The 25,112-nt window shown below is 48.0% G+C and overlaps 1 protein-coding gene across 6 annotated transcripts in view; it reads left to right on the top strand.

Moving 5' to 3' along the window:
• The window catches only part of CACNA1D (calcium voltage-gated channel subunit alpha1 D), a 334,585-nt gene extending 310,525 nt beyond the window's left edge, over positions 1-24,060 (top strand). For 4 of the 6 annotated variants that reach the window (XM_090284014.1, XM_090284017.1, XM_090284013.1 and 1 more), the window contains 8 exons: positions 11,537-11,653; positions 12,356-12,723; positions 13,394-13,420; positions 14,549-14,698; positions 16,161-16,324; positions 19,113-19,234; positions 20,675-20,995; positions 21,486-24,060. In XM_090284014.1, coding sequence (XP_090140140.1) covers positions 11,537-11,653; positions 12,356-12,723; positions 13,394-13,420; positions 14,549-14,698; positions 16,161-16,324; positions 19,113-19,234; positions 20,675-20,995; positions 21,486-21,779 — 1,563 coding nt within the window. In that variant the 3' untranslated portion in view covers positions 21,780-24,060. The remainder of the gene's footprint in view (positions 1-11,536; positions 11,654-12,355; positions 12,724-13,393; positions 13,421-14,548; positions 14,699-16,160; positions 16,325-19,112; positions 19,235-20,674; positions 20,996-21,485) is intronic. The other 2 variants (XM_090284019.1, XM_090284016.1) reach the window with 1 other exon arrangement.
• The last annotated feature ends 1,052 nt before the right edge of the window (positions 24,061-25,112 follow it).

Genomic DNA, 25,112 nt, shown 5'->3' with positions numbered 1-25,112 from the left:
TCTGGCCCACACATTCTTGAGGGCAGCGTGGCCCAGTTTGGTGCAAGGAGAGGGGGCAACGAATGTGTTTCCGATGCCTCTACCTGAAAGTAGCCTCAGGCCTGGAGAACTAGGCTGGCCAGGTTTCAGAATGCGAGGTGCCCTCGGCTTAGAGGGAACTGCCTGCCGTTCTCAGATTTTAGTCAGTGGGGTTGGTGGAACTTGACTTTTCTGGAGGGGGAAACATACTCTTTCATGGATGGCTATGTCATAATTTACAATAATCAAGTTAGCTCTGTGTTATGAGACCCTTCTATTTTCTATGTGAGGCACAGGATGACCACCTGGATACAGAGTTACACCTTTTCTAAACCCCCAAGACTCCCTAACTAAATGGCTTCAATACTTGCTCTGGTGGACTGGATATGCCTGGGTATGGCCTTTTGGTATTTTAAAACCTGAAAAACAACACATGGCTAAGTAATTACCATGCTATATGAATGGGTGTCACTAAATGTTCAAGTTGAAAGTTCAGATGATGTTAAAGCTACATTTTTAAGTCATGGGTTAAAAGACTATTACAATGTGTTACAATAATGCTGAGGGTTTTTTTCCTCCTAAACATTTTCCATTTTGTTGTTTATTTCCTCAGTGAAATTCAAATATTTCAAGCTAGGTGGTAATATCAATACATTTCACATGGTTCCAAGGGGAGTCGAGGCTATGACTCTAATTTATTTGCATGCACAGCCTAGGAAATTAAGTTGTGTTCATAACCTTGACAGATAAATGCTGAAAACACATTTGATTCTGTAGCAAACATTAAAAGTAGAAAAATTTGTCTCCTTGAAGGATAATTCTAATTACATTTTTGGCTTACTCTGCTCTAGAAATGGCTTTAAGTGTGATTTGTCACTCTACTTTTAATTAGCACAAGGAGGCTCTTTCTTCCGGCGTGATGAAATACTACGTGATGATGTAGCGGTTAGGAAAATGGGGCTGAGTGGCAATGGGCCAGCTGCACCCACACTGTCACCAGGACAAGTACATAGGTCTCAAAAGTGGGCATGGCTCATTGAGAAGTGGGGTGAGTTGCCTCTCCTTGTGCCAGGGGTGCCACATGGCTGAGCAATTGCTAATGGCAAGTGGAATGTGGGCATTACGGTGTGAGCGCAGAAGTCAAGACATAGGCATGTGCGTGCTTGTGCTGCGTAGAGTGCCGTCTGTCTGAAAAGCATCGTAACTGGTCCACGTTCTAGGCACTGCTCCCCCATGGAATGGTTTTCAAGGACACACAGATGCACTATGGCTTTCAACCCCGTGGGCTCCATTTGGTCTCCTTGTGTTCAGACCAACTGCAGTGTCCCTTCTCCATGAAGGGGAATGGCTTGAGTAGCTCCTGCATCCATGTGTGGTAGGAGCTCGGCACCCAGTGTCCTCTGGCCTCGGTGGTCTGAATGAGTGTGCCATTTCCATCTGTCCATCCATTATCATCATTAAAGCCAGCCTTCTCTCCAGGACCTCTCCAGAGGGAATCAGAGAGAAGCTGCATCAGGTCTTTTATTTTCTCACTCATCCCCTCCATACCATATTCACTTTAGTTTGACTCACCATTTGCTCTTCATCCATTGTTGCTGCATCCGAGCGACCTGCAAGTTTCCGTGAGAAACAAGTAAATAAAGGAACACAGCTCTGCAGCCATGAAAAGTACGTCCCCCCAGCAACCAGTAACGCCCCAGGACACCTTCCAGAGGAAGGCTCCTGTGCAGGAGACAGACACATATTTGTCCAGTATCTCATGGAAAAGGAAAAAGAAAAAAAGATCCCAAAGTGGGGAAAGTTTTGTTCATTTCTTTTTCTTTTCAACATTCAAGGATTTCCTTTATGCGAGAGACACTGGTGGGATCAGAAGAGACTATGTCCCTCATTCATCTCAGACGGGAGCCTGCCCATCTTAATGACAGGAGGACTTTAGAGAGATAGTTTTTTTGTTTGTTTGTTTTATTTTTTAAACCTGTTGGGCTTGAGGAAGAGACCGTTATTTCCAGCTTGTAAAGAGTTCGGTTGTTAGGTTTTATAGTGTTAAAGTCTGTACCCCAAGGTTTTATAGTGTTAAAGTCTGTACCCCAAGCAAACGGATGGTGACGTAGGTGGTCAAGTGGAAAGGTGGGTGGTATAAAAGCAGCAAATGACGGTCTTTCCTGATGTGCCCTGATATGACCTAAGGGAGGCTTGATGCATCAACACAAAGGAAAATGGGATGGCCAGCAGACATTTAATCTGTGGAATATCAGGCACCTGTTTTCTAATTCACCATAGTTTGAAAAGTAGCAAGATTTTTTTTTTCATTTTTTTAAAGCATGATTCCATCGAAAGCCATAAAAAGGCTTTTTGTTTTCCTTTCTTTTTTAATCTAAGAGGAGAACAGATGCTAACAGATGAGATTTCACTGGCTGATTCATTTGTTTCAGATGCTTGAACGGATGCTTTAGAATTTTCTACCTGAGCTACAGCACCAAGCGCATTAGTCGGAAGGCGTTTGTGGCTAAGGCCTTGAGAGGGAAAAGTCTCAAGTGGGCTTATTTCTACTGAAACAGCATTTCAGGAGAAATGCAGGAAAAAGCAAACCCAAGGCCCCAGGGAGACCCCTTCCAAGCACAGCAGTCCTCCAGAAGGTGGAAGCAGGGCCGAGGCTCATCCGCGGAGCCACGGCCTTCTGTCGCGGACACTGCTCACGGTGGCTCTTTCTCATGAAAGGGAGCGTGCAAGGCTTAACTGGTTTCCCTTCCAAGCAGAGACTCAGAGAAAGGGAAAGAGTGAGAGAGAGCAAAGGAAGGGGCAGTCGCCCCACAGAGAAATTAAATGAACACAACTTCCTGATGCTGGCCAGTAAAAAAAAAAAAAAAAAAAAAAAAAAAATTAAAATTGTAAAACGATTAAGCAGACCTGCCTAAGATGGGCAGCTGACTTGGTTCCAAAGTCTTGCATCCCTAGTTTGCCTGGACTCCCAAAGACTGGCAGGCCCCGGGCGCTGAGCTGACAGAGTTCCCTTTTCTGTGGCAGTCAGTCCTGACCTCCTGACCATCTGGCTCCACTCTCTGCAGTAACCCAGTTCAGAATGCAGTGATATCGGGCAGAACAGGAAGCTCAGACATACCCATTGAAACTAACACATACACCCGCATGCCAAAACCAACCCAGGCAGCACCTCAGGTTCCATCTTAACGTGTCCACAGAAAGCACCACCACACCCAAATCTCATCCAACATTGTCCGTCTTTAATCTGTGCTCAAAGCCAGTCCAGGGATGCCTCTTTGGAAGCAGTGTGGTCTAGTTTCAAGGACACTGGGAGTCAGGGAACCTGAGTTCTAGTCCCAGCTCCAGCATTTGATTGCTGCGTGACCTTGGGCAAGACACTTAACCTCTCTGTGCCTCAGTTTCCCCATCTGTAAAATGGGGATAATCATGTCGACCTACCTCACAGGGCTGTTGTGAGGAATAGCTAAGTGATTGTAAAGCACTCTGAACGTATAATTGCTTATTATTAAGACTACAACAATAATAATATCATATGCCTGTTTACTACCAGAACTTTAAGAAATTCTTGTTTTTCTTTTATCTCTTTTCTGTTCTGTACTGTAGTGATCCATTGAGAAAGTGAATTCTCCCCTTTTTAAGACATCTGGAAATGCATAAAAATGTAAACCGAGGTAACTCTACAGGTTGGATTTTCACGTTTTGTAAACAGGAGATTTTTTTGTCCAAGAAGTTGTTACATGAGGGCCTCCCCTCTGAAATTCTCAGCCAATGCAAGCATTGGTTGAGGAGTCTGTATATCCGATGCTCAGCCCAAGATACCCCAAGGAGCCAATCTGAGTTTTAAAGTTAACATTCAAAATTAACCTTAGTGCAAAAACTTAATGTTTCTGAAGTGAATAGAGAAAAGAAGGATCCCCAGCCCCTTTTGCTGCCTTGGTCTCTGCAGACAGCGGCTGCCTGTGTGTGTGGCCATAGAGAATTAGGTAGGGGGAGCCAGTGGAATGTGGGGAAGCCCTGTTCCTGGCTGTGCTCATCCAGGACCAGGCTGATCCGGGAAGCCGTGCCGTCAGTAGAAGTGGTAGTCCTGCAGGCCCTATCTACCCAGGACTGACGGGCTCCCTGCCAGCCTTGAGGTCTGTCCTATGACATCTTGTGTGCTGTGACCTTTACCCTTTGGCCCCAATGGCTCCTGATACCAACCGGTCTGATCTGCCTGGACTCCAGTGGACTCCCTGGCCTCACTATGGAGTTGAGCTTGGCCCCTGATTCTGCTCCCGCAGGTGCACACTATAGTGAGTCTAGGAGCTCACAGTGGATTTCATGGATTCTCACAGCAGAGTCTATGAGGCCCGAGACCAGGTTTGAGTTCTTCACACATCAGCATGGTTGGTGATACAGGGATAGGATTGAAAGCTGGCCAGAAAACTCCAGTATGGCTGGACCCTTTGTGAGGATGCTGTCTGTACCTGCCAGTTAACAGCTGTGGCCCCAGCACAGTGTGTCTCCCTGCCCCCTGCCAGCATCCCAGCCCCTTTCCAGACCCTGCTGTGATTCAGCGAGTAAAAGACTAATGCCTGGTCTAGCAGGGCCTTTGGGACCTTGCTCTGGTCTAAAGTCCCACTTTTCCTCTTATTGGGTAGTGCCTGGATGCACCAGTTATTAGGAAGTTGGTGCATCATCCCTGAAAAGAAAGCTGGTCAGATGAAGAGCTAGTCCACTACCAGACAGATGATTCCTGTTTGTCTCTGACACACCCTGATGTGACATTCATTAACCACCAAAGGACAAATGGTATGTCCTCACCCCACTGTCTGTGTTGGCCCTGTCTCCAAGGGCAGTGTGACCAGCTGTCTACTAGATCTAAGTCTTCAAATGCCAAAGCCTCAGAAGAACAACCCCAAGCAATTCACATGGCTGGTGTTTCTCCACAGTCCTTCCAAATAATTAAAAACTGCAAAATCTAACTTTCTAGACAGGACTTAGGGAATGGTTCAAATGAAACAGGAGAGTCTTGCCCCACATGGGCCTTGCTGTTTGCTGAGTCATGGCACTGGCTGAGGTTTGTAGCTAAGGCCAGTTGATGAAAGAGAGCCAGAAATCAAGGGGGCCACCTCTGGCCTCGACTCCAAAGGCAAACAAGCCTTCCCTGAAACTTGGTTTACAGTCAGACTATAGACACCTCTGTCCATTCTCCTAAAATCCTGGTGGAAGAGTATAGCTCCAAAAGTAGGTAAGTTGTAGGAGACAACTCAAATTTATTATCCTAGAATCATCATAGACTGACTCAGCAAACTTGGTACCCAACACCACAAACCATGGTGCTACACTCTAACTCCCCTGGGTGGAAGACACGACACAGGCCAGCATCCATTGTGGGAAGCAAATATGAGATTGAACATCAGGCTCTTCAATAGCTTCCACTCAGGTGTAACCCAATTAAAAATTAAACCCATAGGATTATGGGTACTGGACTCTATTCTTTCTGAAAAGCAGATATCCCCCTATGAGAATAGTAGTTACTATTTTCAAATATCTTTGGAGGTAAAATTGCTGAAAAGGAGTTATAGCAAAATCTATTATATAGTAGCAAATGGTCTTAATTGTTGTAGCATGTTATTGAATAATACCCATTTAGTACCCCTCATTAGCCCAAATGTGTCACAATTTAGTTATCCATGGGAAGAGCTTGCTACCACTTACTAATGGTTCCAAGGTGGGGTAGGTGCCTGTGTGAATTGGTTCTCCTTGGCACACAGTCGACCTAAGAGAGGTGGCAGTTTGGGGTAATAGGAGAGCATGTCACTCTAAGGCACTACTCTGTTAAGAAGTGTCAAAGGCTAGCTCAGAGAAGCCCCAGAAAGGACATTTCTTCCCAAAGTGGAGAAAGGTTGGTGAGATAACAGGTATTCTAGTTGGGGTGAAGAGTCTGTCACCTGAGGAAAAGATGGTGTTACCTGTCTGAGGATAGGTTATCAGCAGTTCTCAAACTCTGTGGTCTCAGGACCCTTTTATGCTCTTACAAATTAATGAGGACCCTTTTTTATCAGTATTTACTGCATTAGAAGTTAAAAGAAATTTTAAAAATGGAATATGCACACACAAAGATGCCAGAGTGATGACATCATTACATGTCATGTCGCCTTTGAGAAACCCCACTGTGCTCTCACGAGAGGAGTGTGTACAAGGCAAAGGACATCCTCGTATTGTTAGACAGATTGCCGTGACCTCACGAACTCCTGAAGGTGTCTTGGGGATCCCCAGGGTCCCTGGAGCACGCTTTGAGAACTGCTGCTATAGGGAAATGATCCCAAATCCCCCTAAAGGAAAAGGATGCTGGAGCCTTTTTATGATCTTGCTGGTTAAAGAGCCCCTTGTGTGTACCACTGTCCCTACCTTGAACCTGTCTCTCCCTTTCAAGCCCCTTCCCAATCTCAACCCATTCACCTGGATGCAGAGCTGCCTGTACCCCAGTGTCCAGCTAAGTTCAGACTGAGGGTTATACCCCACATATCCACGTCTCACTGCCTGTGCTGACCTGGAGGAGTGATGGTCTGAATTAGCACATGATAGTATTTCTCAAGATCTTAGCGCCTCACAGTTGCACAGCTGGGACAAGGATGTGTGCTGCACATAAGATCAGTTTTTGTGACACCTTGTGATGGCTTGTCATTTTCATGTTGACTTGGTGATACAAGAGTTCTGCTAAGTTAGTTAAAGGAGGTTAACCTTGATTGAGTGGCACCCACAGTCCTGTGTGTGGGGAAATGGTTGAGTGAGCATTCAGTTGAGACTTGATCTCAGCCCTCTTTTCCATTGACTCAATGACTTTGTCTTGGTGGTGGTCAAGGTGAGGCCAGCGTGGTGTCATGGGAACCTAGCTGAGCCTTTGCTATTTTGGGCAAGTCACTTAACCAAATGGGAATAATCTGGCCGACCCTGCCTCCCCAGATGTAGCAGGATAGAGTATGTGAGATCACAATGACAGGCACCAGGGTGGATCAGAAGAGCTTTCACGATGTGTGGCTTCTGGGGAGACTGAATTTTAAGTAATACTCTCTATTATCAGGAAGCTGGCAAGAATTTCTCCAAGTCAGGTGTAAAACTGCAGCCGAGAATTAAGGCAGATCTAAAACTGATAGCTGTCAGATCATTTGCAGAGAAATGTCATAGATAAAAAATTTAGCTAATTTTTTAAATGTTCCATTTTTTTTTTCTTTTAAGTGATGATAACAACACTCAGCTATCTGAGTGCAAGCTAAGGGTGACTCATGGGCTAACATTACAGCTGACTTTTCAGTGAGGGTTGGAATCACCATGGGTGACTGACTCATGGAACATCCTGCTCATGATTCTGACCCTTTATGTAACTCAAGAACTGTTCATAATGGACAGAAAGCCCACATCATCACATATTCCCTGGAGGAAGGCAATGGCAAAAGAAGGGGTGTGTCCCTACGTGATGTGTGTGTTCACGTGTGTATGTGGAGGAGGCAGGGGACAGCTTGTAGATGAGCAGGTTTATTCTATAAGAATTCGGTCATCAGTTCTTTCTTCTAAGGGAGCAAGTCTAAAATCATCCAGCTGATTGGGTGGGCGGCTGAATCCTGCTGAAGGGTGAACTGGAACCTGAGCAGGGCCAGCCCTGGCTGAGTGAAACCTGCCTGTGATGGAGAACAGACTTTGCCAGGCAAGGGCTTTGAGGCTAGAGTAGGAAAGCCTGGCATTTGCTTCTGAAGATGAATGGCCTGGCCCAGTCCCAAATGGAGACTCGCATCTCTTATCACCACTGTTACAGTGTAGGTTCAGCCGTAGTTCTGAGAGCTGGAAGATGACTGGACTGGTGTGTCTGAGGGAGCTAGTAGCTTAAGGAGACAGGCAGCAAAAGTCTTACAAATGCACCCAGGTGGGAAAAACTTAACCCTGATGTGGGCAAAAGGAAGGAAGGTAAATGAATGTTCGTTTTTGATGTTAAAATATCATAATTTTATCTGTTGCTTCAGAAATATTTAGAGATTTTTGTAATTTGGGTTTTTTGTGACTTAATCATTTAGTAGAGTAAAGATCTATAAAATTCCAATTAAATGGTGTCTAAAATTTAAAGCAGTCTACAGGCAAAGCGCCATTCCTTTTTTAAAAAAAATATTTATGATAATATGTAGCATTTAAAAATAAACCAGAAACTAGGCTTGATTCTGTTTAATATTTTATATGATTGGACATCTTAAATCAATAATGTTTATATTTTATAGCAATTCTGTGTTTATTCAAAACTATAATTCTACTATGATGTTAATGGAATGACTTTATATGGCTTTAATTGTGTTGGTTTAAGAGCTATTACCCCATTTCAAATTAAAAGTTCTTTGTTGATAGAGGTAGACACAGATATGAAATATGAAAGAATACATAATTTTACTGATTGTAAAGTGTCTCATTTCAAGAAAAAATGTTCTTTTTCTAGCACTATGAAAAATAATTGTTTTTCAAGGATTTAAGATAGTTTTCTGAATTTTGGGGATCGGAACTTGTGCCTATGGGATTTTTGGAGCAGTCTAAGCTACCTTTTAGGTTGATATGTGTGCTAGAAAAATTTCATTATTATGTTTTGTGATATGTAATAAATTCAGGGTGCTGTGCTTAAGCTTTATTTCAATTTAAGTTTGGGAACATCTGTTTCCCACATTCCCAACCCTGGCAGATACCCCTCATACACCTCCACCCCAACTCTGTTTCCCCAGGTCCCATGTGAGAGTAAAGTCAGTCCCCGACACTTAGAAGCTGTGTTTCTTCCTGTGTGGAGCAAGCTAAATGTAATCATGATTTCCAAGCCTCTGCTTTTCTGTCTGGGAAGAGTGATGCTTTCTCTTCTCCTCTGATGTGTCTTTAATAAATATGTTGTCATTACTTGTCTTTGGAAATGGCCTCTTGGGCCACCTCTCAGTTTTCTCTGTGATTTATGTTGCAAACAAACTCTCTGTCCTGTGTCTGTTCACTGCACTCTCCTACTCTGGTGTATCATCAATAATGTGCTGGAGACAGTTTTTGTTTTTATTATTCAATTATGTTATATGTGTATTTCAGTGAAATGTCAACCCGTCAACAGAGGATGATGTTAAAAATTATCCAAATAAATAGTTTTCTATTTCTTTTAATCAGACCTAGTCCAATCAGTTGAATGACAGTAAACAGGGTTATCTATTGTTACTTAAACTCAGTGTTCCTGGCCCATGCTGCCTTGTGACATGGATGAATATGCATCATTTAACTGGGAGGTTCTGAATTAATGCACTTTCACCTATGTTTGTTTTGTGGGGACAGCAGCAGGTATCTCAAACCTGGCCTCTTCTTGTTTGGGAACCTCAGATATGCAACATCACTTTCTCCTCAGTAATCCAGAATCAGCCTGGAACCCTGGCTTAACATATCTTCCCTTGATAATTGTGCCCTTAAAAATGCTAAATGAATGAATTGTAGACTCTTTAATACTACTGGGCTTGACCTTTCTGCACATGCCTGTAGTTCTCCTGTGTAAGAGCTTTCACTCACTTGATATTAGACTTGCCTTCTTGATGTTTCCATAAGAATGGCAGGAGGGTCCCCCTCCAAGCCAGATGATCCCTGGGCCTAGCTGTGCTAGACTCGGTGATCCTGAGAGAGGGAAAGCGTGTGTGTCTGTATGTGTGTGTGTGTGCATGTGTGTATAGGTGCGCACATGCATGTATGTATGCATGTGCATCTTGTGCCTGTGACCAGAGGGACAGGGGAGGAAGTGGCAGCCTCACTGATACACCATGAACTGTTCTGGGTTTGGGCCTAGACCATGTGTGTCTCCCCTATAAACCACAGCATTTCCTAGCTAGGAGCCTGAGACCTTTCACTCTGGGTGGCTCTCTAATCCCCACAATTCATGAAAGGAAAATACCTGCTGGTCCTCTATTCAAAGCCTGGTTCAGAGCAGACACCCGCTGGCTATGCCCCCTTTCCCTGGCTCCTCTTATAGGCTGGGTGCTACCAAGGAGGAGGCCATTTTCAAAAGAGCCTATTGGGAAGTTTTCATACAACTTTACATTTTAAATTAACGTTACCACCACTGGTGTCTGCAGAAGGCCATTCTGAGCATTCCCTCACCAGTGGGCACAGCCCTGCTGGATCTGGCCACCATCCCCTCTCTTGCTTTGGCCACTGCTGGGCCACATATGATCATCACAATTTGTCTGTGTCCTGTGCCTACTAGGGGTTGTGGGGGAAGGATGGGGAAGTGGTCCTCTCCCCTGACAACCCACACTACACTTGGCCCTGTCCTCTGCAGACCACCCTGACAATTGGAGTGTTAGCTGCAGATGGAGACCTCCACTGCCAACCTTTCGTGGCTGCTTAGTTTGCAGACTGGCTGGCAGTGAATGAGGGCCTGCCACCCACACACACACGGGGGGCCTTAGACCTGGGGCAGGGAGGAAATGCCTCTTTCAGATGGAAGTCTTTCTGTGAAAAAGGATAAATGAGCTATATTGTCCCTATCTGTCTTTGAGTCAGCATGCTATTTTTCTTCAAATTGATGGTCAGAGCATCACAATTTTCTCATAGCCAGTGACTATACCTTCCCCATGTATGGTCCATCCCTAAAGAAGTTGGGAACAATGGAAAGGCTTCTCCCAGGCCCTGTGCCAGTGGAACCAAGGACCCAGGATAAGGAAGGCCCGCTGGGAGGGCCTCGGGGGAAGACAATGTCTGCGAGGGGCCTGGGGCATCAGCTGGGGGTCTTACATGGCCTCCAGAGCTGATGAGCCCCATTTAATGCGTTGTGGTCTTCAAGAGGATGGCCCGACTGTTGGTGAGTTCTCAGCCTGAGCACAGGCGCAGGCCAGGGTCCCATGATGGCCACAGAGGCTGGCACTGCACAGCAGCCCAGGTCTGTGTGCATGTCAGTCCATTCTGTCTTGGTCCTGAGTGTGCTGGTGGCTGGACTGTGTTGTGTCACTCCCTTGTTACCATGACTTTTTAGCGAAACCAGCAGCCCTGGTGGCTTCTTGGTCTGCTCGCCCTCTGGCACTTGCTCCTAGGCTTCCTCATCCTAAACACAGCAAGTCCTTGCCACCCTCCCTGAACAACAGTCTGCCTGCATTCCCCATGCTATCTGGAGCTCAGGAGATGGCACTCTGCAGGACATCCTCCTATAGACTGTCGTTTAGACATGGGCATGAGCTCTTGGCTATGACAGACTTAGTACTAATAACCAAGCACTATTCCCTGCAAGTGGGGGTACTTGAAAAGGAGTTTCCTAAGTTCAGAGCCTCAAGCATCCCAGGCTAGGACCATCTTGAATCCATGACCGCACCCTACAACCCCTAGTCTGCGAGGACTCCTTTAGTTACATTCAAACAGTAGTCAGTTTCCCGGGCTGTCCTTTGGATGAACATTCCTCTCCCACAGCTGAACTGGGCAGGAACAAAGCCAGGACCCAGGCTGGGCCCAGGGCACCTGTGCTGTCTAATCTGTTTTGCCATTTTCATTGATCTAGGCGGGGTTGAGGACACTACATGACATTGGGCCAGAGATCCGGCGTGCTATATCCTGTGATCTGCAAGATGATGAGCCCGAGGAAACAAAAGGGGAAGAAGAAGAAGATGTACTCAAAGTAATTATTCCACGCACAGCTACACACTAGCCGCTTGGAAATAGTGGGGCAGGGTTCCAGTTTGGGCAGTTAATGAGCCACAAAAGAGCCTGGAGAATGCAAGCCACCCCAGAGCACAGGGGGCTTGTGGAACTCCCCCCTCCCACAAGCAGACCCTCCCCATTCACTAGCACCTCCTCTAGGGCCAGGCCTGCCCTTCCCAAGCTTGCTCCTCTGTCCACTCTGGCGACTTCCAAGGATCTTGGCCACAGCCACTGGGCAGTATGGATAAGCATCCTGGGTGCTCTGGCAGCTGCCTGCCCACACTGCCCCCTTCTTTCCTGGGCCAGTTCCTTGAGCTTCCAGCCAGCTCTTGGCCTCCCGGCCCCCAGTCCCCCAGCCCAGGGAGCATGCCTACTACTCTGACTCAACCAGCCCCGTTAGCTGTACGTCACCTCAGCTTGGAGCAACTGGAAGAACACACTCAAGTGACCACCGAGAGCTTGTTCCCTGGCTCAGGAATCGGTAACCTTCCTCATTTCAGGGGGACCAGCTGCCACATAGACACATTCACACTGATTGTTGAGGTCCTCAGATTGTTTTCCAGGGATCCTCTGGAGCATACCTAGAATTTGTTTTTCATGTAGAAAAAATTACCTAACATAGCTAGCCTGCATCAAATACTTGTTAAATTACCTGGTGTTGTCTCCCATTATTTTGCAGAGAAATGGTGCCCTGCTTGGAAACCATGTCAATCATGTTAATAGTGATAGGAGAGATTCCCTTCAGCAGACCAATACCACCCACCGTCCCCTGCATGTCCAAAGGCCTTCAATTCCACCTGCAAGTGACACTGAGAAACCGCTGTTTCCTCCAGCAGGAAATTCGGTGTGTCATAACCATCATAACCATAATTCCATAGGAAAGCAAGTTCCCAGCTCAACAAATGCCAATCTCAATAATGCCAATATGTCCAAAGCTGCCCCTGGAAAGCGGCCCAGCATTGGGAACCTTGAGCATGTGTCTGAAAATGAGCATCATTCCTCCCACAAGCTTGACCATGAGCCTCAGAGAAGGTCCAGTATTAAAAGGTAACCTTTAAAATGTGTTTGCGCTTGGTAATGTTGTATCTGTGCCCCTGCCACCCCATACTCTGGCACATGCAGAAGAGTCGCAGTAGGCATTTGCAATTGACCCCGTGGGTTCCATGAGGTCATGGCCTCTTCAGGACCTAGCCACGTGACAACCCTGAAGGATAAAGGGCCACTGACCATCCTGTGTCCTGTTGTATGAGATACTCCTTAAAATGGCAGCAGATGCAAACTCTGCCCTCCCCAATTGTGCCAAAAGGCTGGCAAACCTTTCCTGTGATGGGCTAGTTGGTAGATATTTTAGGCCTCAAACCCTATACCGTCTATTGTAGCTACTCAGCTCTGCTGCCGTGGTGAGAAGGCAGCCGCAGGTATGGCTGTGCCGCGGTAAAACTTTTATTTTTGGACATTGAAATGTGAAATTCATGAAGTCACAGGTGATGAAATATTTTTCTTCCTTTGATTTTTTTCAACACTTTAAAAATATAAAAACCATTCATATCTCTTGGGCCATACAGAAGCAGGTGGCAGCCTGTGTTTGTGCTATGGCCCATGATTTGCCATGCCCACTCTGTGCTGAGTAGTAACCTGATAACTGCATTTTAAATTTTTTGCACATATTTAACTTTTATCTTCTCCCTCCCTTTCTTGTTATGCCTTTCCTGGATAGAACTCGCTATTATGAAACTTACATTAGGTATGTGCTCACTGCCTTTTTGTGTGTGTTAAATATTGTGAGTGTGACCAGCTGGCCTCTCTGAATGCTAAGAAATGAGAAGCTCCTTTGAGCCAATTGCAATATTATAGCTTAGGGCTAAGGACTCAGGAGTTGGAGCAAGTGGCTTTTTTCTGCATAGTTGGTTACCACCGAAGGACTGATATTCACATGACAGCTGGGGACTAGCCTCTGTACACCTCTAGCCAGCACAGAGACAGCCAGCTGTACACTCTTGGCAATGGCTGCTGCTTTCTGGGGTCAAGCCTTTTGTGGGGCCTGTGAAAGCATGACCCCAGCCTCCTGAAGACCAGGGGCCAGGTCCTCTCCTTTGCCTCCATGCAGCCCTAAACACATGCGGTGTATCCCGCTCCATGTTTGCTGAACTGGTGGAGCAGTGGATGGCTATCTTGGTAATGGGGAGGATAGGTCTGCCAGTTTAATTATATCAAGTGAAATCCTGAGCCGGAAGAGGTCAGAGAGAGAACAAAGTACTTGGAGGGAGCACAGTCCTCTCTCTGGAGAGAAATGATGTCACAGTGCTGGGCTGGTTTTCCTGAGGTCCCAGGTCAGGACAGCTGAGCTTCAGGTAGGCGTCATGATAGTCCTGAGGCAGAGGACAGTCTTGGAAAACTTGGTAGATGTCATGCATGAAAGTCTCCCTTGGGATACTGTGTCAAAAGCTCCTGTTGCCCTTCCTGGGTTGTATGCAGTGGGAAGCTAGTGGTAAAGGAGTCTCTTTGTTCCAGGCTCTGAGGTCACACAGGGTCCAGGTAGGAGGAGCGGGGATTAGAGTAGATGGTCTGGGAGACCAGAGTCTTTTCCCCAGGGCTGCCAATCACTACAGGTCTCTGGGCCCATTTTCTTGCTCTGTTCCCCAAATTATATCTACTCCTTCTGCCCCAAGGCCCCTGGGCATAGTAATCTGGCACCAGCATCATTCAAGATACTGAGAGAGAAACCCCTCCTGGCATGTGTGTGCACGCACACACATGCACGCACACACACACACCACAGCACTGTGGCCAGAGGTCTTTACTGTCTGGTCCTGCTTGAGGCAGGAAGGGTCTGCTGCCTGCACAGGGGCTCAGTCCTTTCTCTCAACTGCAGGTCGGACTCAGGAGATGAGCAGTTCCCAACTATTTGCCGGGAAGACCCCGAGATACACAGCTACTTCAGAGACCCCCCCTGCTCGGGGGAGCCGGAGTACTTCAGTGGTGAGGAGGACTACGAGGATGACAGCTCAGTGACCTCCAGCAGGTGAGGATCTCTGGGGCTCAGGCTGATACCTGTCCCTTGTGTTTGGTCTGTATGTGAAGCCATGGGCCACCGGCAGCTGCACTTGGGTCTGCCCTGGGAAGCAAATCAGGAATATGAACTTCAGGCTAGAGGAAAAGTCTGAGCAGAAGAAACAGGGCCAGAGAGAGGCAGAGTGGGGACTGTTCCTTCAGGCTGCTGACTCATTTCCACCAGGGGCTTGTGAGGCCTTTCAGTAGAGGCCCAGAAAGGAGAGCTGGACCTGCCTCATGGAGGGTTAGCTCTTGTCCATCTACTCCTTGTCTTCTGAGGCATCTGTTTTTATTGTTAATGTTGAGCACTCTGAGTTGGGGGCTGGTCTGTATAGCAGCTCAGCCAGCCCATAGCTTTGGTGGGGTCTTCATGAACAGCATCTATTTCCTACTCTCATCAAGGGGTCTGTCCTGGAGATGGGAGACAAGAGGTCAGAATGGCATCTCTCAGCACAGCTGCCTCTCCAGGTTCTAAAGAAAGAATTTTGAGGTTAAAAGGGACACTTTGCTTTAGGACCCGTAGTGGGCAGTGCAGGGAGACGAAGGCCACCTAACAACCTCTTCTCTGTAAATTGCATCTCACCATGACCAGGTGGCCCACTGACATGGACATGGTACTGCCATGATGTTCCTCCCTCCTGGTATCCAAGCTGTTATAATTGTTAGCCTCATATTTGGTCCAGCCACAGCTGAACGCTCCCTCACCCTGCCCTCCGCCAATTCCTTCCGTCAGCTTCCCTCGACACCTGACTTCCAGAACCACTGATTCTGACCAAATGGCTTCCGGCTTTTCTTCATCAGAGCCAATGTGCAGAGCATGTCCACCACTTAGACACCGTCTCCCAGCTCCGTGGGCCTGATTCCGTCCTCTTGTCAAGGACCTGCTCTGGGGCTTTACTTCTTATTCCCTGGGTGACATTGAAATGCCCACCCAACAACTTACAGAACCTGCCCTGGGCCCTGTCTTCTGGTGCTGACCTTTTCCAGCTGCATTGGTGTTTCTGTGCGTGTGGCATTTGCTAAGATCCTAGAGGGCAGGGACCGTGCTTCATGCACCGCTGTGTCCCTGGTCCCAGCCCTGGCCGAGGGCAGGCACTTAGGAGAGGGGTTCTCAAGGAAGAAGTGAGCAGGTCATGATAGTCAAGCTTGCAGGAAATTTGCGATCCACATGACCTGGGTCTGAGGCTGCCCTGGCCTGGGGGAAGCCACTGAATCCCCACTCATCACAGGCCTGCTGTCTTCAACCTTCCTGTATAGCCCTTATCCTCCATGTAGAATCTTCTGAGGACCGCCTTGTCCTCAGCTAGCCTTATTGTGCCCAAGGAGGTGGGGAGAGGACTGGAGAGGTGGGTTTGTCTGAACTAATGGAAAGGACCTGATACCTAGCGGCTCATGTGACCCTTACTCTCTCCTTTGGCCTTTTTGACCACCAGGCAAAACTACAGCTACTACTACCGATACCCAGGCAGCAGCTTGGACTTCGAGCGGCCCCGAGGCTACCATCACCCGCAAGGCTTCTTGGAGGATGATGACTCACCCATTTGCTACGATTCCCGGAGATCTCCAAGGAGACGCCTACTGCCTCCCACCCCAACATGTGAGGCCGGATTTTTTGCTTGGGGTGAAGCCTTCCAGAGAGCAATGTGCCTGCCCTCAGGCCCTAGGTTGGGGGAAAGGTAGTGATGGATGTAGTCCCACAGTGTTGGGGACCTTTCGTCCTCGAGCTTAGACCACTGGTGGGAGATCCTATCAGCTTTCCTTTCTTTCTCATCCATATTCCATGTGTTAGAGCTCAAACTGCTTTAGCGCTGTTCTGGACTCTCTAAGGGCAGAGACGGACTGTGTGTGCATGTTTTCTTTGCCTTTGAGCCGGGGATCCATCCTGAGAGATGGGCAAGATGTGCACCATTGCTGCTGTTAGGCCCAGTCTGGGGGTTCAGGGTAACTACCCTCAGGGCAGAAGGAATTGGCCCGAGTGCTGAGCTAGACTTAGCCCAGGTCTGTTCTACCAAGACCTGTGCCTCTGAGTGTAGGGTACCTGGGGGTTCTTGGTGTCGGTCTCTCCTCAGGCCACACCAGGGTGTCTTCTTTCTCTCCTCTCCTCCCTCACCTCTCTCATCTTTGCCTTGGTCTGCCGGTGCTGTCTGCTCTCACGGCAGGTTTTGGCCTTGTTGGTGAGCTCTAGGGTCAGTGCTTCCTTTCTGGGGCTGAGGAATCCCACCCTGCTGAGCAGGGGCAAGGGCTGGATGCTCCCATCTGGTTGTCCCATGCCAGTGGTATAACTGGCAGTGCCAGGAGATCTGGGTCACCCCGGTGAGGAACTCGGGCTGGGGAAAGAAATGCACCAGGGGCCCCTGCCATCTCCTGGCTGTGCAGTTTGATTTTGGACACGTGGGCATTTGGATGATGATTACCCCTGTAGTGGTTGTGCTTCTGAATGGAGCGTGAGAGGTTGCGTGGATGAACAAACAAGTTTTTAAACATTTTTCTATTAATAATAGCCTAAGTAACTTCTATTAATTCAATTTTTCATATGATTATTTTGCATGCGACCACTCGAGAGTTAAAGAATATCCACTTCTGGTGTTTCTAAGGAAAGAAGCATATTTTTGAGTAGGACTCCTCTAATCAGTAACCAAAATATAGCCAAGATACGCCGGGTCCCAGCCTGCCGACTACATGCACAATAACAGTTGTGACTAAGTGGCACCTAGGGCTCTCTGTCTCTCTCCAGCTGTCACAGCCCTGCTGGGAGTGAAACCAGACCCATTTCCATGGTTAATATTTAACTCTGTAGCCCCAGCCACACAGAGCATCTCTGGTCTCTGTCATCACTGGGTGATCCACAGGCAGGTGGGGCTGGGGGAGGCCCCTTGCTCACACAGGCCCACCGCCCTCCTTAGACCTCCCTTTGGTGGCCACGTTAACGCCCTCCAGACACAGGTGCCATGTCAGGGAAGTGAGGAACCTAAGTGGACAAGAGCAACTGTCCTCTTTATTTGTAAGGGCAAATAAAGAACATGTATTTTATTTGCTTTGCTCCCTGTAGATTCAGAGTTGGGCAGGGAGCATGGAACTCCTCAGCCCATGTTCTCAGCTTCAGTAGGATGACTTCCTGTAGCAGAAATGGTGTGACCAGTGAAATGATGGGGCTATGTGGACCCATTTTCAGAACTGAAAGGCACTATCCAAAGGAGAGGGGGTGCGTGTCCTTCCCTGGCTCTGAGCCTCGGTCCCCGCCATTTGATCCTAGGAGAGACCTAGAAGTTATGCTTCCAAGGGAGGCCTGTCCTCCTAGAACACCATTAAATTCGGCCCCGGCATGGTATGTGGAGGGTGGACTGTCTGATGAGGACAGCAGCCACTGACTCAGCCCAAGGAAGCCCCAGCATGCCCCACAGTGCGCATCAGGCCCGCGAGACCAGGAGCGTTGTCTGCCTAGTTCCTCCCACACAGTGGCTGACCTGCTCTTCATGCACTTTGGGTGCAGAGCCCTCACAGAGCCAGGTCCTGCAGCTTCATGAGCAGCCTGGGGGGCCTCCTCAGGCTGGTTTCTGCAGTTTCCTGTATGGGAATATTGGGTGTAGAGTTGGAAGCATGCCCTATGAGCTTAGAAAACAGAGGTCAAGAAAGGGGCTGTTAAGGTGACTTGGCCACTGTCTTGCACATTTCCAGTAGGGCTCCTGGAACACTCCTCTGACCTGGGGAGGTGTGTCCAGGGGAAGGCCTCTGGCCTGCACTTGGGGGCCCGAATCCAGATGGATCTCCTGTGCCTGGTGCCCTGCAAGCCACAGGCTCTGGATCTCTTGTCATTGCTCAACCAGGCTGTCAACAGGGCAACTGTGTTCTTTACAGTCAGAGGTGTCCTTTTTGTTTTGTCTTCAGTACAAGAGAAGCTGGGTCTTTCCCAACAAAAGAATTTTCTTATTACCTGGTTCAGCTGATAGGCAGGTGGCAAGTCACTCCCTTTAAAGCAGAGGTGTACACACAGGAGGACCCGTGAGATACCTTGAGGAAGGTGAGAACAGGGTGGTCAGTGAGTGTCTGGGATTCTAGAAGAGGCTGTGTTCCCCACAACGTGTAGGGCAGTGGCTTCGAATCAGAAGAGCTGTCCACTGGCTGCCTTCAGCTCCTGCCCCTGAGAACAGGCATCGCATTGTTAAGAAGTCTACTTGCACTTTTTAAAACCATCCATCAGCTGGGCTTCTTCCTCATCCTGTCTCCAAAAGTTCTGAGACTTCACTACTTAATGCTTTTTCTTGGACGTATCACTTGCTTCCTCCTGGGCTCCCCATTGAGCATTCAGTGGGCAACGTGACTCCCAGAATCCCGGGGTCCTGCTAGAGAACTTGTTTCACAGCTGCTCATGTTCTTTGCCTTCTCAGCCCACCGAAGATCCTCCTTCAACTTTGAGTGCCTGCGCCGGCAGAGCAGCCAGGAGGAGGTCCCAGCGTCCCCTGCCTTCCCTCACCGCACAGCCCTGCCTCTGCACCTGATACAGCAACAGGTGAGGTGGCGCACCCGGCCTTACTCCCATGGCCCAATGGGCACCCCATGAGGGAACCACCCTCAGGACATCCTCTTCCCTTGGCTGCCAGCACCAGGGGGAAGGAGAGTACCTTCACCTATACTAGGCTTCTATTGTGTACCAACCCTGCAAATAGATACTATCATGAACCCTATTATATGGATGAGCAAACATCAGAGAGGGTAGGCGAGTGACTAGGTTGGCATTTGAATCCAAGGTTGCCAGCTGCCAAAGCTGCCATCTGTCCTCAGCATTAAAGACAGGGTCTGGTATAATTCACACCCCAGGGAGGGGTGGCCACTAGACTGACCCTGAAGAAGCAGTGCTGTTCTTTATTTGCTCTTTGAAGTCGTTCCTTCATTTACAGCACCCTGTGTGGGCAGGGCCCTGTGGTCACAGGGGTGGGTGAGCCCTGACCCTGCCTGCAAGGGGCATGTGGTCCAAGGGTGGCTGGACAGGAGGGTGCGGGCCCAGAGCCCACTCACCAGGCTTTGCCTCAAGGACAAGGCCTCTTCTTTCTGAAAAGAGCACATCAGAGATGCTGTCCACTTGTGTGTGTCTGGAAGGGGTTGAGAGAGGGGGAGAGCTACCTAGGACAGTGCGCACCCTGTCTGTAAATGTGCAAAGCCCTCCGGGCAGGTTCCTATCCAGAGCACATCAACAGTAGCTGCCATTTCAGATTTTCTATTCGGGTCTCTCTGCCAGCTTTTTACGTCCATTTTGATTTGTATTCTTGCTTTTATCATGGAAGAAAGACAAGCCCTGGGAAGGCCCAGATCATCAAATTCCATGAACCAAGTAGGCATGGAAATCTTCCCAGACATGCGCACGCAAATGCCTTCCCTCTGCTGCCCTGCCCTGGCCAGGCCCAGATCCTGTGTGCAGAGCCTCCCCTGTGCTGCTCCCAAGATGGCCGCAGGGTCCCCCGTGCACAGCGGAATGCTGCGGTAGATCTGCTGTGTGGTGTCCCTGGAGCGGGGAGAGCAAGGCCCACACCCGTTGCCTCAGAGCAGGCAAAGGCTGGCCGTGTGATATGTTACACTAGAGTAAAGAGAAAGCTGTGTTTTCCCGTGGGTGCTGGGAACCGTTAGTTAGCCCTGAATGTATGTCCGTATTTAAAGAATTAGCATATTCATACATCCATCTTGTATGTCTCCCCTGATGCCTCATCTTTCTGAAGTGATTTCATTAATTAGAAATTGATTCCTACTTGGGAACAGCCATAGGAAATGCATATGGATTTGGGGGGAAGGAAAATAGTCTGCTAGAAAGTCAGACTTTTACTGTCAATTTTTAATGTAGTCAGTGTGTTTTCACAGTCCTTGTCCAAGGCTGCCCTCACGCCAGGTCCACTGTGAGGTCGCCCGAGGCCTAGACCTCTGAGGACTTCTGCTCTCCCTGCTCCCCCTTTCTCCTCAGGTCATGGCAGTTGCAGGCCTAGATTCAAGTAAAGCCCAGAAATACTCGCCGAGCCACTCAACCCGGTCATGGGCCACCCCTCCAGCGACCCCTCCGTACCGGGACTGGACACCGCGCTACACCCCCCTGATCCAGGTGGAGCAGGCGGAGGCCCTGGACCAGGTCAACGGCAGCCTGCCATCCCTGCACCGCAGCTCGTGGTACACGGACGAGCCTGGCATCTCCTATCGGACTTTCACACCAGCCAGCCTGACTGTCCCCAGCAACTTCCACAACAAAAACAGCGACAAGCAGAGGAGCGCAGACAGCTTGGTGGAGGCAGTGAGTATGGCAGGCGGCAGGCACGGCGGGGGTGGTGGTGCAGGAACCATGCAGAGCCGGAGTGGGCAGTGGCTCTGAGGGCAGGAGGGGTCTGGAGCCAGGCTACCTTGCTTCCAATCTGGACTCACCGCCCACTTCTTACAAGCAAGGCTGGTACTGAAAGCGTGAGCATAAATGCCACCACTGCTGAATCTCATCAGTTAGCCATACCTAGGATTACATGTGCTATTCCTACAGCTGTTACCAGTTTATACTAAAAGATTCTTCCCCAGTGGGCTTCATTCTTGTGAGGCTATGGGCGAGCATATAGTTTTTGAGTTTTTTGATATTTCAAAGCCAAAAACAGTTATATGGACATTTAGTTGCCATGTATGAAATCGAGTGAACATGACTGGCTGAGCCCCATCCAGAAGCATGTCATACGGTCAGTGCTTGAGGTGGGTTTTCTGTCATTGTGATGCACTCATGCCATTGCCCTTTACCTGTGCAGGTCCTGATATCTGAAGGGTTAGGACAGTATGCAAGGGACCCCAGATTCGTGTCGGCGACAAAACACGAAATCGCTGACGCCTGTGACCTGACCATTGATGAGATGGAGAGCGCAGCCAGCAGCCTGCTTAACGGAACCATGCACCCGCGGGCTCACGGGGGCGTGGGCCCCATCTCAGGCCACCACGACTGTGAGCTCCAGGACTTCGGGCCAGGCTACAGCGACGAAGAGCCAGACCCCGGGAGAGAGGAGGAGGACCTGGCGGATGAAATGATATGCATCACCACCCTGTAGCCCCAGGGAAGGGCAGACTGGCTCTGCCCCCAGGGAACGCTGGAGGGCCAAGGAAAAAGTGCCTCACAGGAAAGTTCAGGCACTAGCGTGAAGTCCATATTCAATTAGACTTTAGTACAAGTGATGTCATGCCTCAAGGAAGCCATAAACCTGGTGGGGCACACCTGTGCTCAAGTGCTGAGCCTCAGCTGTGGGAAACAGCAGGTCCAGCCCGCTTATGAGGACGGGCGCTGGACAAGCCCTGCCCTCTTGTTCAGAGCCCGCCCAGGGCACTTGCCCATGCCCACTCGCCCACGGGCATGGTGGGGAAGGTTCAAGGTGATGACGATCACCATACCTGTGTCATTACCTCAGCCATCGGTCTAGCATATCAGACATTCACTGGGCCCAGCATATCCATTTTTAAACCCCTCCCTTCAGAACACACTGCTTCCTGATTCCTGTTCCGAAGTACAGTCAGTCAGGACCTATCTACCAGCTGTCATCCTGAGAGGGAAGCAGGATCTTACAAGCAAGGTTTTCTGTTACGTGACACCAGTTTACATGAGAGGGCATCACTCAGACGGTCAGTTTCTGACTGTCCGGCTAAGGGCAACTGTAAACTGGAAGAATAACGCACTCGCAACCAGGTCAACTTAGATTCACTAGTTTGTTTAAAAATTATAGATTTACTGTACATGACTTGTAAAATACTATAATTTGTATTTGTAAAGAGATGGTCTATATTTTGTAATTATTGTATCGTATTTGAACTGCAGCAATATCCATGGGTCCTAATAATTGTAGTTCCCCACTGAAATCTAGAAATTATTGGTATTTTTACTCAGACTGAACAGAAGTAGAAGAAATAGAGCCAATTCCCATTTATTTGGTGAAAATCTTTTTGGGGTAAAATTTTAAGTTCAAAAAAACTTGACACTGCAGAGATTTTTCTAAAGTATTTTGAGTCACGATGAATCTATCTTCACCAGGATGACTACTTGCAGTCTTTTCCTTGGGCAAGGGTTCTATGATTGGATAGTGCACCTTTTGCTCTGCCATGGGTTGCAGCTGCCTTGTTTTACTTTAACCCCCTCCCCCATAAGCTCATGACAGACTAGGTCAGGCTGCTTACTCTGACCCTGTAGTATACATAGTGGTGGGTTTTCTCACCTGCCCCACAGGACATTTTTGCAGGTGAATGAAGTCCCTCTGCTCATGTCTCCTGGGAAATGGTGGTGCTGCTTGTCTGAATAAGGAATGCTGGGGAAGAGGGGATGGAGGGAGCAAAGGGACACCATCTACAGGAGTAGAAAGTTGGGGTCTGGACAAATAGTATTGTTGCCTTTCTACAAAACACTGCTGTACTGTGTGCTCTGAGGGCTTTTATATGCAACTGAATGAGGGCTGAAGTTTTCACTAGAATGCACTTCCACTCCGATTGTACTTCCTGAGGAAAACCCACTTTGGGATCGTTAGACCGTCAAGGCTTCCTTTTCTGTTCACAGAATTATGTTAACTTTGTCAAGTTACCTTGGCAGGGACTCTGCAGTCAAAAAACAGGTAGCAATTTTTGGTTCAAATTTTTTAAATATCACACAGACAACCTGTTATGTTTTTTTTGGTTTTGGGTTTTGTTTTGTTTTTTTTTTGTAAATAACAATACTTTGTTATAAAGACCTTACAAACCTCTTCTTAAGACATTCTCACTCCACCAGATCCAGGCAAAAACTCAAGGTTTGTAAATGACTATTTCCTGACATAAGTTCTTTTTTATTAAAATGTAAAATGTTCTTCAGAATAAAATTGTGTAATAATTTTATTGTAATTGGGAGCTCTCCTTGCAAAGAGCTAACATTTGCCAGTGAGAGGTTTGGAAGGGGCGGGCACTCTGTGAGGGCAGTTCTGTAATTGTGTAGGTTTTTTCTTATCCTCGTGGCTCCTTCAATGCCTATGGTAACTGAATACCAGCTGCAGAGAGCACTGTTTCTCCTAAAGGGCTAAACCACTGTTACCATCACCTCAGACTGTTTCACTTTTAGGTATTGGCTTAACATCACCAGTCCAACATTACCTACCAGGAGTGACTTTTTCAATACAGGCAATGCTGTTTTCCAGTCAGTACTTAAAAAACGGGCATTTTTATAGGCTGCACCACTCCTAATATCTGTCTGCTTTAAGCCTGGTTCAACCTCTCACCTAACATTAAATTTTTCTTTGTAAGAAAAATTTGAAGTTGCAGAGCATGGTTTCTTTATTTTAGGAAAGTGTTATGATTAAATGTCTTTCCTTTTGGTTGCCCTTCCACCCCCTAAAAAATGTCATTTTGTTGTGTCCCCAGGAATAGTACATTTAGTTTCTTTAATCTGTTTTTCATATCACAAAATGGAAATGGCAGCTCTGATTTTAACTATCAATGAGCAAAAACCTCATTAACAACTATCTCTGTGATTTCCATCCAGACTTGCCTGCCACTTCCCAGTCCCATTCCAGGATGTTTCAGAACCAGCCCAAGGCCAGGAGTGGGGTTTGTCAAGGCCCCAGGGGCGTCTCAGTGGACAATGTGGGCATGGCCTGCTGGATGAGCCCACTTGACTGCTGACCACACGCATGTGATAGAAACCAGGGCAGTTTATTTCCTTCCTGTGGGGTTTTTTACAAGCTATACCACGGTCAAAGGTGTCTGCCAATTATCTGCTTTTCTACAAAGGTTTTTATTGTTATGATGGGCACTCAGTTTGTTCTAAAAAAGGTCAGCAATAGAGGTATCATCATGCAATAGCTCTAGCCCTTTATCAGACTACCCCAGCTCACAGACTCCAGCTATGCTTTTATTTGTTGAAAAAGTTATTTCTCTAAAATGATATTTCTTGTCTACTGGAAATGTTAAGAGGGCAGGCGAGAATAAGGAGCAGGCCTGGGGCCCTTGCTTCCAACATGGGAACAAGTTGAGCGTGGTCTTGGGGATGGTGACAGGAGAGGATATGAGCGGACTGGCTGGGTCTCAACACAGGGCTAGTGGAGAGGTGGTGTGATGTCTTCCATGACTTTTAAGAGAAATGGTCTAGGTGTCATACCTGATGTTAAGTTAATCAGTAGAAATAGGAAATGACCTTTGGGCAGAGGAATGCGGTTTGACCAGAGAGGACAGTCTATTTGAATTTATGGAAATGATGATCCTGCAATGGAAACAGAATGTAGTTAAGGCAACAGAGTTCCTTCTTCTGGGATTTGCTGCTTCCTGGTCACGCTGCTCCTGTGCCTGAGTGTTCTGTCCCTTGTTCTATTAGGAAGCCCTTCTACTGCTATTAACCTCAGCCTAAACACAGGCTTCTTCAGAGGGCTCAGTGCTCC

The sequence above is a fragment of the Furipterus horrens genome, unplaced genomic scaffold, assembly GCF_987537825.1.
Source record: "Furipterus horrens unplaced genomic scaffold, mFurHor1.1.pri manual_scaffold_7, whole genome shotgun sequence".
Classification (NCBI taxonomy): domain Eukaryota; kingdom Metazoa; phylum Chordata; class Mammalia; order Chiroptera; family Furipteridae; genus Furipterus; species Furipterus horrens.
The sequence above is the reverse complement of the archived record's forward strand: the minus strand, read 5'-3'. Positions and strand labels throughout refer to the sequence as shown.